At 45.0% G+C, this 16,535-nt stretch overlaps 1 protein-coding gene across 11 annotated transcripts in view; it reads right to left on the bottom strand.

Annotated features, from left to right (window-relative positions):
• Positions 1–16,535, bottom strand: part of roq (RING finger and CCCH-type zinc finger domain-containing protein roquin) — a 151,078-nt gene that overhangs the window by 24,252 nt on the left and 110,291 nt on the right. For all 11 annotated transcript variants that reach the window (XM_065447691.2, XM_065447690.1, XM_065447693.1 and 8 more), the window contains 3 exons: positions 14,873–14,946; positions 13,594–13,705; positions 8,082–8,178 (listed from right to left, as the gene is read on the bottom strand). In XM_065447691.2, coding sequence (XP_065303763.1) covers positions 8,082–8,178; positions 13,594–13,705; positions 14,873–14,946 — 283 coding nt within the window. The remainder of the gene's footprint in view (positions 1–8,081; positions 8,179–13,593; positions 13,706–14,872; positions 14,947–16,535) is intronic.

The following is a 16,535-nucleotide window of genomic DNA, read 5'->3' as shown; positions in this document are numbered from 1 at the left end:
CGGTTTCGAGGGGGACGGACGTAATTTCAGAAAGCAGTAATCGCAAAAAAAAAGAGTAGTGGCTATTCTGTATATTCATTCAGCGTCACACAGGCTTAAAAAAGTTGCTACAGTAGATATGATGTTAATGTTGCTTTCACTGCTCCCAATGAGCTAGGTAAGATATGCGCTGCCGTACAGAATAAAAAGGAGCGGGTTAAAGGCAAAAAACGAACAGATATTTGTCCAGTGAAGCACAATAAGAACAACAGTTTTACAGAATGTTGTATGGGTGTGGTATATCAAATTCCCCTTAGCTGTGGCCAGTTCTACGTAGGGCAAACGGGACGGTGTATCAATCAGAGGCTAATGGAGCATAAAAGGTCGTTAACCGGTGGATCGCCTTCTAATCTTTCGCTACATTGCCGAGATTGTAACTGCAAGCCAAAGTTAGATGAATGCGCGATACTGTACAGGCATAAGAATGAAGATACGCGTCTTATGGTAGAGGCATGGCATATCTATAATGGTGGAAGTGCGTGCGTGAGTCAGCCTTCGATTACTTTATATAAGGAAGAGATTAAGTGCCTTAACAGTTATTTCTCACGTAGACCAGCACGTGTACCCGATTGACACGTGGTGTTACCATTCCTGAGCATGCGCAGATGAGTTTTGTGTCTTTCATTTTTCGCCTCAGTGCTCCCTTCAGTTGATAGTCGGTGTTCGTGTTGTCCACTTCTCTACTCTTGTGTCCTGTCTGCACGCCTCACTTCTATTTTGCATAATGAATCCTTACCAACTAGCTCAGCTTTCTGTCGTTCCTAGTCAATCTTGTGACCCGTTGCATCCGTGTGCTCGGCAAGGGCATTCGAAACTACGTTTCTTTTCGACATCTTTCTGATGCTGCTTCAGTCTGTGTTTGAAGTTGCCCGATTCACCGATGTATGCGTGGTCGCAACCTGCGCAGGGTACCTTATAGCTAAGCTTCCATGAACCTTCTGTCATCCCATTGTGAACAAGGCTTCTGTAGCGAAGCTGAAACGTCTTTTGTATTTATTCATTTTTTTAGCACTTCTGTTGGTCGGTGTCCTTCATTTTATACTTCATGCTTCTTCCCGACCAGATGGGCTTCCGTCGAACCCTCGATTTCAAGTATAAATTAAACGCACAAAGAGCGCATGCATCGTTCATGCAAAGCATTATAAATGAAATCTCGCCCTGAAATCGGTGAATTTCTTTTACATTTTCAGATGGACACCTTTTTCTCTGCTAATTGGGACCCAAAGACTGTCATAAGACGACACAAGTGAAAAACACCTTCCTGATTAGAACTGAAAGCCTAGATGAACGTGAACTTAGTCTTCTGGTGTTGCGTGCGAAAAGCGACAAGGACAGTTTAGAAACAGTATGCGCACACCATTATTACATATATATTAAGAAGTTCACGACACTATGTGTGTCAAAGATATGCTCAGACCCTTTCTCCGACCATGGGTCGATCCGTCGAGGAACTTGGGTCATATTTCTGGGCCTCACTACAGCAGTGCCTTTCTTGGGACTGGTTTCTGGTGAAAGACTCTGTCCACAATGTAAAGTCAGGTGTTTCCGAATGCGGGCGCAGTTAGATGCAGCCAATAAGAGCTTGGCAGATTGTGAAACAGTATGCAAGTCAGCATTTGATGGGAATGCATCCACCTCAACGGACTGTGCTGCACCACGAGATGGGACTGGAAGGACCTCGAGCAGAAAATGGAAGTGCCATGAGGAAGAAGTGGCTGTCGCAAGTGGCACCTTGCCCAATGATGATAGTAAGGATGCTGAAGTGCAAGGCGTAGGCTATGAAATGGCACCAACCACCGCACTTGCGGAAGACTGTAAAAAGCTTCTTGAAGACGTGAGAGTTCGATTCGTACGAGAAAGAAAACAGTCGAAAAAGATATCTCTTCTGACATTGGTGCCTCGTTGTTCATGGTCCCGGAAAAAAGTTGCTGAGTACTTTGGTGCATCGGAAAGTCAAGTTCGTATTGCTATGAAAATTAGGCAACAGGGAGGAATTTTGGGCTTTCCTACATCAAAGTTAAGTACAGTGGAACCCCGTTCATATGTTTTTCACCGGACCGGGTAAAAAAAAACGTAACAGCCGGGAAAACGCAACAGTGAGGAAAGCTCCGAAAATGAATGAAAAAATGCAGCTTGAACTATTTATTTCCACAGAGTGCGCTTAGGACTTTAAAAAGTCTATAATGGCGGCTTGCCATTTATTTCGCTCGCTAGAAATCGCCACACGTTTCTCAATAGCCTGGAAGGCCGCATAGCTGTCAGCGTCGCCGTGAGGTGCGACGTACCTGCGGAGGAGGTCCAGAGCCGCGACAGCTTCTCCAAAGCTACGATTTGGCAACTCCCCGGCACCATGCGGCTCGTGCTCCTCATCGTCACCGCGTCACGGCAATGGCAACGGACGAAGGAATATCCGTGGGAAATTTCGCCCTCTTTGGCGTAATCATGCTGACATGCTAACGATTATTTAGTATTGCTGCGGAGCGCGCGCGTCCGTGCAGCCCGGTTGCGCGCAGCGCAGCGTGGGAGAAATGTAAACAAGAGAGGAGAGCTGGCCCGGTAGGCGCAGCAACGCCACCAGCAACGCCACCAGCAACGCCAACTTCCGGTTTCACTTTAGCTTCACAAAGAATGACGTCAGGACCATAGAGTTTCCTACAAAATTACTAGAGGGAACTCTGGTGCTGCAGTCGCTGTCCTACCATGGGAATGATGGGAAGTACATGGATTTGTCTGATCTTCGTGCTTGTGGATTCAAACATTCTTGTTGCTTTGTATATTACGCTATATAAACCTTATTGTCGTATATTTCGGCGCAATTCCTATTCTTCGAAGTGCAGAAGATGCAGGGAACGCGTACAATTGCTATTAATTGCAACGGTTGAGCTTGTCCAGGTGGCCAAATCGAAACGCGCCAAGCGTCTCAAGGCACTGGCATGCCCGCGATAAATTCATAAGGGCATTTCATTCGCTTCTCGATTCATGCGTCCGTGGCTCAATGGTTTCAATATCAGGCTTCTGTGCTAGAGTCCCTGTGTTCGAATCCTGCGGTTGGGCAATTTTAATGATGTTTATTTAATTGTTTAATACGCAATACACTGTTGAAAATGACGAGTTTACAAAGTCACGAAGCCGTTTGAAGCCAAAAGAACGAAGTTTAGGCAAATCCATGTACTTCGCATAATTCCCATGCTGAGACAATCGCTTCCATTGCAGCTCTCGTAGACACTAGCGCCAGAGTTCCCTCTAGTAATTTTTGTAGGAAACTCTATGGTCAGGACCTCTCCTGAGTTTCCTTCCTCCGTGGGTCAACACGTCCAACAACGATGCGGTGACCGTAATCACAGTGATGATAGTGAGAGCATTTTTCACGAATGGCCACTTAGTGGCGGCCTCTCGAACTGGCGTGCGGCTTCTTGCAGCCAGTTCCATAGCCAAGCCCAGCCAAAACTCGTCAAAAGCCAAAATGGCGGTTGGAGCGCACTGCCTAGTTTAGCCCAGGCGGGTGCGGGGTGCTAAGTTGCGATGTACCATGCGGGAACGTTTTCACAGCTACAACGTAACAGCGGGGTTCCTTATACATTGTATCCTATGGAAGCTATGCCGGGACCGGATGAAAACGACGTAGCAGCCGGGAAAACGCAGCAGTGAGGAACGTAACAGCGGGGTTCTACTGTAGACCACTAGACGACACAACAATAAGAAGCATAATAAAGTTCTATGAGGGTGAACATACATCCATCTGTCTTCTAGGCAAAGACAGATGGATAGATAAACTTTTTTAAAAGAATAATCGGAAAAAAAGCTAATGGTCGGGGCCCTTAGTCCAGGGCTCCGCTGGCTCTTGCCATCTTCTCAGCTCTCTTTATCAGCTTGAGCTGGTCGTCGAGGGCCGAGCTGGACAGCTGTGCCTCCCATTGCTCCCTCGTGATGTTCGTGTCTGGGTGTTCTATGTTGTGTAGTGTGCACTCCCACGTAATGTGGTATAGGTATAGGGTTGGTGTGGCCCCACACCATGGGCCTTCGTCCCTGTAGGCTGTGGGGTGTATCCTATGTATCGTATTTACTCGCATAATGATCACACTCGCGTAATGATCGCACCTCTAAATTTTGTCGTCAAAATTCGATTTTTTTTATTTCCCGTGTAATGATCGCACCTCGAACTTGCCGCAGCGATATGTCGTGTGCTAAGTCTAGCTAATATAGATCGCGCTTACCATCTGTCGAATGCTACGCGAACGACTCTTCAAGACAAGCCAAGCGGCCTGCATGCACCAAACATTCTTAAGTAGATGCCTCATTTCATTACTTTCATCACTTTCGGCCCCTCCATGACAAAAAGAGGTGCAACCAAACTTGCCTTTATTATGGGTTGGCTTTATAATGGTTGATGTCAACAAATACAATAAAGGCGCATTTCGATTCTTTTCATCTGCACTCGTGAGCACGCAATAAATCGCGCGCGGCAATGATAGTAGCCACGTTTTCTCTGATACGTTAAATGTGTACCCTATTCATACGCCGACGCTTGTAACACAGCTAAGATATTCGCCCACCCTTAGCGGAAACGTGTCGTATTAGGATGGTAGTGAAGACAGATGCCGCTGTTTCCGCAGTATGTCGGCCATGCATTTTTATGTCACTGGCAGCTAGCGCGCCCACCTGTTTCTGTCCCCTCAAAGTGGACATGGCTACGTTATTGCCGCAAACTTGCCGATATTAACAATATTATTCATCACTGATACGGAAGAAACTGTTTCAGTGCACGTAATGTACTCACGAGAAGAAAAAAAAAATCGCGTTCGGCGCGTTCGGCTTTCTCCGCCGGCCGCCATTTTTGTTTTCGTGTCCCGCACCCGCAATCCCGCAGCAAACGCGGGACGAAAAAAAATTTTTTTTTTCGCGGGAAATTTGACCTCGCGTAATGATCGCACCCCTAAATTTGCGTCAATTTTTCTGACAAAAAAAGTGCGATCATTATGCGAGTAAATACGGTAATATGTGTAAGTTAGTGTAAGTGCCTGTCTGGAGCCTACGCCAGGCTACGGCATCTTCTGTCTTTAGGTTTCAATGGGGTGGTGGATATCGCAAGTGACGCCCTCTGTGGTAGTTCACGATGGCTGAATACTCGAGGTCGACAGGGTCCAGGTCTTCTGCAGCCGGCATGGTGAGTGCTCGGTTATGTACGAATCCTCGAGCTGCTCTGTTAGCTTGCAGGTTGCCCGTGATGCCAGTGTGGCCCGGTATGCAGATGATGGTTTGGGTGGTGAAGTCCTCAGAGTCCTCCTCAAGTATTCCAGCTAGGACTTGTGCAGCAGGTCTTCCAATTCTACCCTGTAGGAAGTTGCGGCAGGCCTGCTGGGAATCCGTGAGGATCGTCAGTGGTTGGTTTGTGTGTAGGCCCTCACTGATTGCTAACGCAATGGCCAGCTCTTCGGCTTCCGTAATTGTGCAGGGGCGGGTCGATGCCGCGGAGGTAACGGGGCCTCGGTGGTCATGTGCCACTGCAACTGCGCCCTTGGTGTTCGTCCCATACACGGTGGCGTCCGTAAAACGGGCCGTGGTATTGAACCTGAACGCTTTCTCCATGTACTGGGCCCTTGCTCTCCTCCTGCCGGAGTGTAGGTTAGGGTCCATGTTGCATGGTATCGGAGCAATGTGAAACCTGTCCTGGACGTGACAAGGTATCAAGCAGGTTTCTTGGCAGAAAGACGTCGTCCGATGCAAGCAAAAAAGATTGCTGCTAATGAATCGTAAGGATGCGCACGAGAAATGGATGAAAAGTAACACAGAGCTGAAGTGCGGCTTTTTAAGTTCGCCTACCTGAGCCCACGCCACAGTTTACTTGCCGGTGCTCCGGGAACGCACTCCATTTGCGTTTGCATTTACCACCAAAATGTAAACTTGATGCTACAGTCCTTGGGCATTTTACAAACAATCGATTCACTCCTTCAGATGACTGTGTGTGAGATAACGAATGAGAGCTGTATGACCGTTATATGCAGGAATTGCCCAGGAGATTCGTTGCTCAAATCGCTGATATTGAGCTCTCCTGCACTGAACTGGGATTTGGCAGTAAGTATTTCGGTCCGTCAGTGGGCTAGTGGAGTGCGGTGCCGATTGGAAACAATCTTGTTCCTCCATAATGACTTCGTAGACCGTCTCCTTGAGATCATAAGCGACTTAAAATCACATCACTTTGTCAGCGAGTTCCAAGCTCGGCACCTACGCAATTTTAAGACCGCTCTCACGCCTGCAGAAGCCATAGTTATAATAGATTTCTCTGAAAACTACAGCTTTCTCATTCAGAGAGCCCTGCAGTCAATATACTGGGACAACTCTCAAGCAACGGTACACCCGATTGTAGTCTACTCTCGCTCGACGGACTCTTCTGATGAGCCACATGTGCAGTCGTACGCAGTGATATCCGGCTGCCTCGACCATACGGCTGCCGCAGTTTCGACATTTCAGCAGGTGCCGATGGATCAGCTTAAAGTAGGCGTGCCACAGGTAGAACATGTGCACTACTTTTCGTATGGGGCTGCTTCCCAGTATAAGAACAGAAAGAATTGTGTAAACCTGTGCTACCACGAGGAAGATTTTACTTTGGATGCTACATGGCATTCTTTTGCTACATCACATGGAAAAAGTGCCTGTGATGGGGTGGGTGGCACCCTGAAACGGTTGGCTGCCAAGGCAAGCCTAGAAAGGCCTTTCTCGAGGCAGATTTTGACGCCATTTGAGCTGTACGACTGGGCACGTGAAATACTGCATATTACTAGAGCTCAACCCAGCTCTTCAGGCGCGGCGGTGTCGCCTTCAACACCACGTGACACCGTGACGTCACGACAGAGGAGAAACGGGGCTCCAACTTGCGCCATCGCTCGCGGCGTCGCGGCGGTATATAAGCAGCTGCGCTTGCCTCTGCTAGACACTCACGAGGTGAGATGCCTCCTGGAGACAGAGCTGCTCGTTGGAATGAGAAGCGAAGGTTGCGGCATGCTACAGAGACTGTTTCTAGGTGGCTTTGCTACGCCGCAGTGACTACGCGCCCCGCATCGGACGCGGTGAGCGCCGAGCAACGCAGCGTTCGGCGCGACAACGAAATGTGCGCCTGAGCCGACGCCGACGACACCGGCTTTTCTGCGACACGAGCTCCTTAACGCTGTCGCGTTAAAATAAAGGCTAGTATGCTTCGCATCCTGGGCTTAACCTTAGCTAAGCCACAGCCAGTTTTACATATAAAACCAATTTGGGTGCCGGAGAGTGCAATATCTAAGCAGGAGGTAGAACTGTCATCCAGGTTTGTGAATGCAATGCGCATTAACGGAACCAGGTCTTTACATTATTATTGCAAAGAGAGTGACAAGGCCTTCACTGCTGCGGGCGCTAATCAGTCACGAGATTATGAGAATAGCAGCTTCCGCACTGCTCTTGTGCAAAATAGAAACAGGATTTGCTGATTAATTCAGTAAATAAAAGCGTGGTGACATATAAGCATTCTATATATATAAGCATGTAAGTTTTCTTGATACTCTCAATAATTTGACATTTGGCTTATTCGGATATTTCTTTTTAATCCTGTAAGATCTGAATTAACGAGGTGTTACTGTACAGCATTCTGTTGGTGGTGTGCACTAGTACAGGCAGAAAATTTGAAATCCAGGCTGCATGCACCGGAAATACATTCAGCTTTTTATCACATCCCTTGCCTTGTAAATTTTTGAGGCCGATAGCTTGCCATTCTTGGTACTCCGCTTCTCGCTTTCTCAACACCACATTTCTGTGTCTTATTTAAGAACATCAACCTCTCGATCTTATTTTTTAACTCACTAAATATGGTAAAGTTCTTCCACAAGAAACCTTCAGTATTTCACATCAAAGAGTGGGTGGATAGTCAAGCAAGGGAGCAATGCAAAAAGGGCAAAGCAGTCCTTCCCTCGCTTTTGCACCTCAGATGTCAAGGCAAACTGCCCATCATGCCAAACAAAAGCCTGCTTTAGACTGCAAAGCATAAAAAGCCTAGCCATGTTCAAACCACTGACCCTGTGCGTAGAATGATGGGGCAGCCGCAGCAGATGCCAGGGGCAGCCGCAAGGCAGCTGTGGGACTAGTCAGTTCCTGGGGCTGCCGAGATGTCACCTGGGCGCAGCAAGGGGGGCACACCCTCAGCAACGGAGCACACAGCAGCTCTCGGATACCAACTCTGGTTGTGAAGTTGCTTTCAAACAACACAAATGTGATCCGGCCACGTCACTTCTACAGCAAGGCACTAGATTTACAAAGCACATTGAGTACTTTTATGGGCTATATTTATCAGATTCTAATGCATAACCCTTTTTTTTTCTTTTTTGCTGACAAAGAAGATAAAACATTGGCTATGCAAAATTGCCTGTGCATCACAAGTGGATATGACTCCAAAACTACCCGCCATGGTTGCTTAGTGGCTGTGGTGTTGGGCTGCTAAGCACGAGGTCGTGGGATCGAATACTGGCCACGGCGGCCGCATTTCGATGGGGGCAAAATGCGAAAACACCTGTGTTCTTAGGTTTATGTGCACGTTAAAGAACCACGGGTGGTCCAAATTTCCGGAGTCCCCCACTACGGCGTGCCTCATAACCAGATCGTGGTTTTGGCATGCAAAACCACATAAGTTAATCACACCAAAACTGCATTTGCAGTGCTGGTTATAGCCTGCTGTCAGAGCCAACATCATCACCACTGTCATCTAAAGTGCAGTTGAGCCTCATAATAACAGAGTTACATCCAACAAAATATACCTTCATTATATCTAAATACTTCATTATAAGTGTAGAAAAGCCACTGTAGCTAAAGAAAAGAATTTTTGGCAATTGGGTCTGTGTGAACGAAACACAAGGGTACACAATGCCTCTGGTGGGCCAGCAAATGGTTTCCTGTTGATTTCAATGCCTATCAGCAGCTTGCAATGCCGATATGAGGCATGTGAACAGAGCTAAATTACACAATTTGCCCTGCTATTAATGTGCAATCGTGCAATTGGTGTAATCACATGGGATCAGCATGCTGGCTTATGAACTGCGGGCCAGCCAAGCCAAGCCAGTGGCCAAAGGCACACATGCACACCCAGAATGTGCCATTTCAAGTTGCTCTGGCTGAGCGTTTGACTTCTTGTCACTCAGCATTAGCAAGTATTTGACATTTTTGCTAACAGAATACACATCTTGAGCTGCCAAGCAAACAAAAATGCACTTTGCTATAAGCGGTATGTTCCATTTCCGATTTTGTTATAGCAGTGTAAAAGAGTCACTAAAAGCATAGCGAACCTTATTTTAGATTTACTATGTTACGTTATATATATGCTGCTTCCATTATGAAAGCAGCATTGAAAAGTTATCTTACATACTGAAGCTAGTGGCAATACTATACCTGCCAGTCTGTTAAATTTGTAAACCTCCCGTGAGCACAACACCAATGGAGAAGAAGGGGGAGGGAAAGGGGGATAGCATGCATTTTTTATTTCATTCTGCCTTGGATGCACACATGTTGTGGGCTACATGTTACTAATGATGATTCACCTTTAGGTGCAGCACACGAGCATAGCAAACTTGGAACAGCACAAAGTGACAAGGAACACTCAGCAACTTTGTTGTTGCACATTTAGCCTGGTTCACGAACTTTCCGAATAAACTTGCTCAACGCAGGTACTCTCTCAATCTCTGATGTCCTTACACAATGAAAAGGCTACAAAGTAGGCTTGTGTGAATATTTGATAGTTTTGAATATGTGATCAAATATTATGCTACCTGATATTTGAATTTCGGTATTCAAAGTTTTCAAAGCATTCAAAATGGAACGAATATACACATTTTCCACGTATAAGCTGCACCCTGAAATACAACAACCCGGAAAAAAAAAAATCCATGCATATAACCAGCGGAAACAACTGCACACTACAACCAAATCTTTGTAATGCATCTGCTGATGCACAAATTGCCTACATCGTATCTTCAGCTAGAGGCTCTTTCCCACTTCTTCGGCAACACTATAGTGCCTAGAATATACTGGCTAGTGTGCCGTCCACGGCCTCCCGGGTGGCACCAAATGCAATGAATGCCGGCGGCTGCCGCTAGGGGCGCTGCAGTGCAGGTGGGTGCCGCGGCACCATCCGGTCTTCGTAGCCCGCCGTGTTTCCGCAGCATCGGCAAGCGGGCTGCTGCGCTTTTTGTTTTTATTAAGCTGTAGCAGCAGCACAGTTCAAATGTGGGCAGCTGATTTATAAATCAGGGTTTGTTTCGATTACAACAGGCTTCTCTAGCGCTTGTCGCTTGCATGAAAAGCGTGTGCTCAGCTGGGCTTCGAGGTGGGAACCTGATGTGTTTCTATGCTGGAAAACGTAATTTTCAAGGCAAATGCCTTGATCTCCATTTTCCAAGGCCATGTTGCGAGGTACAGAACATATCACACGATCCGAGGAAGGCCAGAAACGAACCAAAGCATGTCCAGCCGTGTATAAGAGATGCTAAATGATTAGCAAATTTAATTATTGATAATAGTGATTGGATTAAGAGGGATTAGGCTGAATTAGACGGATTGAGCTGTATTAATTAAGGAGGATTAGGGTGAGAGTAGGCTTTACAAAGCGATCGCCTTCGTACGTGTCTCTTCGGCGATAGCTAAGGACACTTGTTTTTTTTTTATTCTAGCGATGATGGCAGCGTAATTTTTAAGGGTAAGTTTTAGGTTACATTTTTCATTCTAATAAAGTAAAGGAATTCTAAGGTTACGTTACTGTTCTATTGATGTTATAATAATGCATAACCATTCAAAACCGCTGTAACCGGTCATCTTTTGAAATGACTGGAATTTGTCTGTTCTTTCTTTTTATTTTATTTGCTGGTATTTCTGCCTGTTATTGTTGTCCTCATAGGTTTGAATGTTTTTTTATTGTTTGTAAACCATGTACCCATCTGCTCATAATTCCCATTGGACCATGAGGATAGGATAATAAGCAAAAAAATTGCCTGTAAGTTGGACTGCACGTGGTGTTCCGTGTACTATACATTTTTTAATACCTGGTAAATACATGCAGATTTATTTTTATGTCTGATATACGTGAACAAAAATAGGAAACAGATCTTTCATTTAAGCGTAACAAAGATTTTATTCATGCGTAAGAACAGTCAAACGGAGGCATATAAGACAGCCCTAGATGAGATAATGCACACATACATCAAGATAATAGATCGCGCAGTGACGTAGTTTAAGGAGCTTCTGCCGTTGCCTTTGCGCTTCCCTCTCTTTGTTGATGCCTTTCACAAAAACCAAAACCTCAAGAAAATAAAGAACTTTGCAAGTGCTGTCAAAGCTGGTTTTTCACGCTCTGGTCACCCTAGTTGGGAAAAAGGCAGCTGTCTGCAGCTGACCTGAAAAATCAGCTAGACTCACTACTGGTAACTTGTTTCTGCTGAAGAACACAGTAAAAGCATCTTCCACGGCCTTCACAGCGTTTGACAACGTCTGGCTAAGATAGACAAGCAAGGCCTCCATTGTCAAAATGGGAAGTACAATAATAAAGCAGCGTCGTTACTAGCTTCAGCTTTAATTACGCAAAGGAAGCCTGCACGATGTGGTCAAGAATTTTGGGCAGTGATCTTTCGTGCAACATATAACCTGCAGTATAGTAGATCAAAGCACTACTGCTCATTTTTTCTTGTTTTTTACCCCTGGTACTCAGGAAAAGTAAGCTGAATGCTTAGCATAATGCTTAGCATACGATGAAAGAATACTTCCACCGTGGGCGTGTGTTATCGCGGGGAATCTCGTGGACAACGTCATTCACGGTGATAGAGAACGCGCGCTCGGCTAAGCTGTTTTCGAAATGTTTTTCACAAACCGCAGCAGTTGGTGCCGGCCTTCTGTCCGTTCTCCTGATCATTCTTGCCCATTCTGCTGCCGCTTCGTATCAGATGGTAGAGTGAACAAGGATACACGCCCTTTGTTCGAGCGGTAACCGCTTCTACACAACGGCACAAAGCAGGTCCACTCCTTGCACTGTTTCTATAGCTTCGGCATTTTTTCACCACCGCCGCATAGATCTCGCAATGACAGGTACACGAACATAACAACCACGCACTCACTCTTTGACAACACCAAGAACAAAGACGCAACGCTGCTATAACACTGAAAACACAAACACAGAAACCGACGCAACAGCTGCGAAACTGATATGCGAAGCAGACGACACACGCAGTCTGCACCCACCCGTGTGGCAGCGACCTCTGCCGGCCATCGTGGGCATTCATTGCAGGCGGCGCCACGCTCGCCCATTGAAAAGAGCTGGTGGACGGCACACTAGCCAGTATATTCTAGGCACTATAGCAACACTGATGGCAGAGAGCTTTGTTCTAAAGATGCTTTCATGGGTGGTTTCAAATCCAAATTGGCATATAACTTGCACCCCGATGTTACTGCTCAATTTTTATAATTTTTGGTGCGTGTTATATGCACAAAGTTATGGCAAACTATAAAAAGTAATTGACAGCTTCAGTTTTCATCAGAAAATCACATTGCATATTTCATAGCCAAGACAATTAAGCCAAAGACAAATTCATTTACAGTTGCCTACCAATTTCTGCACATGCTCAATTATTCAAACACGTTATTCGCAGCAGCCGTACAGCTTCTCAAGGATCGCACGGCCTCAGAGAATAGATTTGCATCTACATGGCACCAATACAATTTTGGTGGCTGACGAAACAGCACTGGTTAGGCCTAACAGTCAAGGCAGGCAGGTGGACAGCAAGCAGAAGTGGAAAGTTTGCTGCTCATAAGTGATTGGGAACAAGATCATGTGCGCGGGTTAAACTAAGGACCATAAAAGCAGAGAGCTTGGCTACCAAATTCATCTATGTGCTTACAGAAGCTGAATTTGTGGAATATGGCATAAACTGCCGGCATTGCGCAGTCAAGGTCACACTTCATAGCACTGTGACACCGCACGATGGGCGAATGCAAAACGCTCCTGCGGCCTCACAATAAAATTTTCAACAGACTGAAGCAAAACAGTGAGCAATAGAAAGCAAACAAATATCCTGTGTTGCTGTAGATGTAAAAAATGTTGAACTTGCACTTTTACATGAAAATACATCAAAAATGGCATACTGAAATTAAGCTGACTCCAGAGAAGTTACAGTTTCTATTTTGCAAGTGAAGAACCGGATTTTTTAACAACTGTCCACATCTGACACTTGTGTCAAGGTTTTATTCAAATTTCACAACTATTTGGGCTATTAATTCCACAATTATTAAACATTAATAAGTATTCGCTTCGACTCTAACCAAAGAAATTGATATTCACACAAGCCTATTACCAAGGTTATAGACCAACGAGCGAAACTATTTTGGGACAAGAACTTATTTTTCGTAAAACTTGACAATGCCTTTGTAAAATAGTAGAATAAGCCCAATTTTGTAAATTATAAAAAATTTTGGAGAGTTTGCAGATATCAAATAGACACTGCCAAATAAGTGCACCAAAATAGCAGAGAATTCTGAAATCAGGGAATGCAGTCTTACCTGGATCGGGGCAGGACCTCTGACAAGGGTTCGTGCACAGCGCGAGATGGGTCCATACTTGGAGACCAAGGGAGGGTCAAAGGGCACCAGGGGATCCTCCTCAGATGGGCAACTGCGTTCACCATAAACACAGGAACAAGGGACTGTGTTAGTTTTGAAAACAGTTTCGGTTTCAACCTCCTCAAGAGGTCCAACAAAACACTACAAATGCCAGGCTTGCATGACATGACCTAACGTAAACCGACAAGAGTGCCTCATTTCGTGCACACACACACACACAAAAATCTCGGCATAGTGTGGTCCACATAAGTGCACAATAAGGCGCGATTGTGAAAATAATTTAACTACACAAAATATTTAGGAAGCTGCGGATAAATTTTTTTATGACTTGCTCAGGAGCAGTGCCTGAAGCTAAATTTTCATGCTTGAGAAAGCAGTTTCATGGCACAGTCCGGAAGATCATGTAACATCATTGTTACCTTTCATCTTGCGCAATTTCCACTGGCACCTTTAAGACCACAGAGTTTTCTAGGAAAATTACCAGAGGAAACTCTGGCCTACGGGAGTTACAAGTATCGTGGAGTTTGGCCAGCATGGCAATGGTGAGCATTACTACGTGGATTGGTGTATTTTTCATTCATTTGGCATCAAGCAATTTTGCAAATTGATCATTTTCAATAAAATATTTCATTATAAATGCAACCATTTGCAATAATTATGCATGACACAGAGACTTATTGCCTTGCCAGGTTTCGAGTGCTTGGAAAGAAAGAAAGTGTATAAAATATTACAACATCTGAAGCCACAAGCATGAAGACGTACTACCCATTGTTCCAATGGTAGCTGAACAATTACAACATGGGAGTTGCCTCTAGTAAATTTTGCAGGAAATAATATTTAATATACCTATGGAGAATGCGCTGCCTGCTTTCTGAACCTCTACATGGCTGCACTGTGTTCGGACCATCCAGAAGATCCTGCACCAGCTTGAAGCATAACATTTGATCCCCACCACAAGGGAGATGCCATTCCCACGTGAGAACTACCTCACCAGTATGTGAGGTAGTTCCAGCCCACTTAAAAAATCATAGCCACTTAAAATCATAGCCAGCTCAAATCAATCACCAGCCCACTTAAAAAATCATAGCCAAGGTAACTGACTGCACTTAAATTTGCACTGGAGAGAGAGGAGAGCAATGACATAGCCTCAAGAAAACAGAGTTGCCAATCTGCTATGTCACTGAGATGCCCCCTGCAGTTAGTGAGACTATGCACTCACGGTCGAGTTGGATGATGGCTCGAGGTGGAACTGTCACAGGACCCATGGCTGGAGCCCCAGTCATCATCATCCTCCTGCAAATCAAGGAAGAAGAACAAGAAAGATAGTAAGACAATATACTATGAGCACGAGGATATTTTATATCCAATGTATTAGTCAAATTCAAAGAGTACTCTGAATTCAATTCAGCATCAACGGAACAAATTCCTACCCTTACTCTACCTAATTTTGACCAGACATGAAGGAATCAATTTAGCCCACCAATGCACAGAATGATTTAGGTTAACAGTGTACACAAATCCAACACACCAGAGTAAACAGCGGGTTTTGCTCAAGACAAAACCAGTAAGCATGCAAGCATAGTAGCCCATTGCAAGCAGGTATGCATTCAGATCAATGTTTTCTTTTTGTTTTTTTCCCCCATTTGGATATTGTCTTCTAGCTTCAGGGTGTCTACCAAGCTGACATTTCCAAATTCCCTGAGTTTTCCAGGTTTTCCCTGAGCACTTTTGCTAAATTCCCTGAATGAGCCAGAACTTTGTTTTATGTCAAGACAGGCTGACACCATGTTGCCCGATGCTGTTACTCTCTAGTAAGCATGTTGAAAAAAAAAAAAAAGACTTAATCCAGTTTGAATAGTAAGGAGTAATATCTATTAAATAAAAAAATAATATATATCCTAAATAAAAATAAATATATATATAAAAAGAAAACAGAAGGAAGGTGTTAGTAAAATGCACAGTGAAAAAAATGATAAAACCCATTGCAAATTGGGTCGAACATTTTCAAATACGAGTGTAAGGAGATGCATACATAAGTAAATATTTTTTGAATATGAGCTATTTCTATCAACTGATAGCAAGCTCATCGGTATGAGGCCAGAACTTTGTCACAACTAAGATTCTCTCTCAGAAGCTGGGAAGTCAATCTCAACTGTCCTGACAATGACATACTCTCTGCCCGTACAAAACATCTCAGTGTAGGGTTTCACTGCTTTAAATAGCTTATTTTGGTTTGAATGAAGGACACCTGCATCTCGGCATCAGCCAACGCTTTGTTTTTTGAGCTCAAGCTCCTTCAAAGAGGTGGTGGGACGCTTCATTTCCCGTTAATTCCTCAGGACGTCGGTCCTTCCTGTTCTCATCCTACTTCTGCCACACGTTCACCCCATGGATCATTTGAAGCATCCTCTTGGTCAGTTGTACAGTCAACATCCGATTTTTCGGACTCCCTAGGAGCCGCAAAAACATCCGAAAATCGGGCAGTCCGAAAAAAATAAATGCATGTCTCTAACTGCCTATGAGGGCTAAAATTGGAACAGGCACGCCCGTAAAAGTTCTTAAGGCCTGCCAGTACACTTATTAGGCATATCAGTGCTCGTACTGTGACAGGAGATGAGGGTGCACGCGCGTATATTTAAGGAATACATAATGTGTCCCGTGACAATTGCCCCTTCCCACGCTTGTAAGCTTCACCGCCTAACATTGCTGTAAGGAGGCGAAGCTAACTTTCGGAAACTGTCATTACGAAACGCGCTGTGTGTGATCTGCGAACTTCGAAGCCAATGGCGAAGATTACAAACATGGTGTTGGTGCCATTGCTGACAGCGGCGAATTCTTTCAATGAAAAACACGGCACCGCACGGCAAGAAGCTTAACAGCTA

Source organism: Dermacentor albipictus, unplaced genomic scaffold (genome assembly GCF_038994185.2).
Source record: "Dermacentor albipictus isolate Rhodes 1998 colony unplaced genomic scaffold, USDA_Dalb.pri_finalv2 scaffold_14, whole genome shotgun sequence".
NCBI classification, from domain to species: Eukaryota; Metazoa; Arthropoda; class Arachnida; order Ixodida; family Ixodidae; genus Dermacentor; species Dermacentor albipictus.
This window is presented reverse-complemented; position numbering and strand designations above follow the sequence as displayed.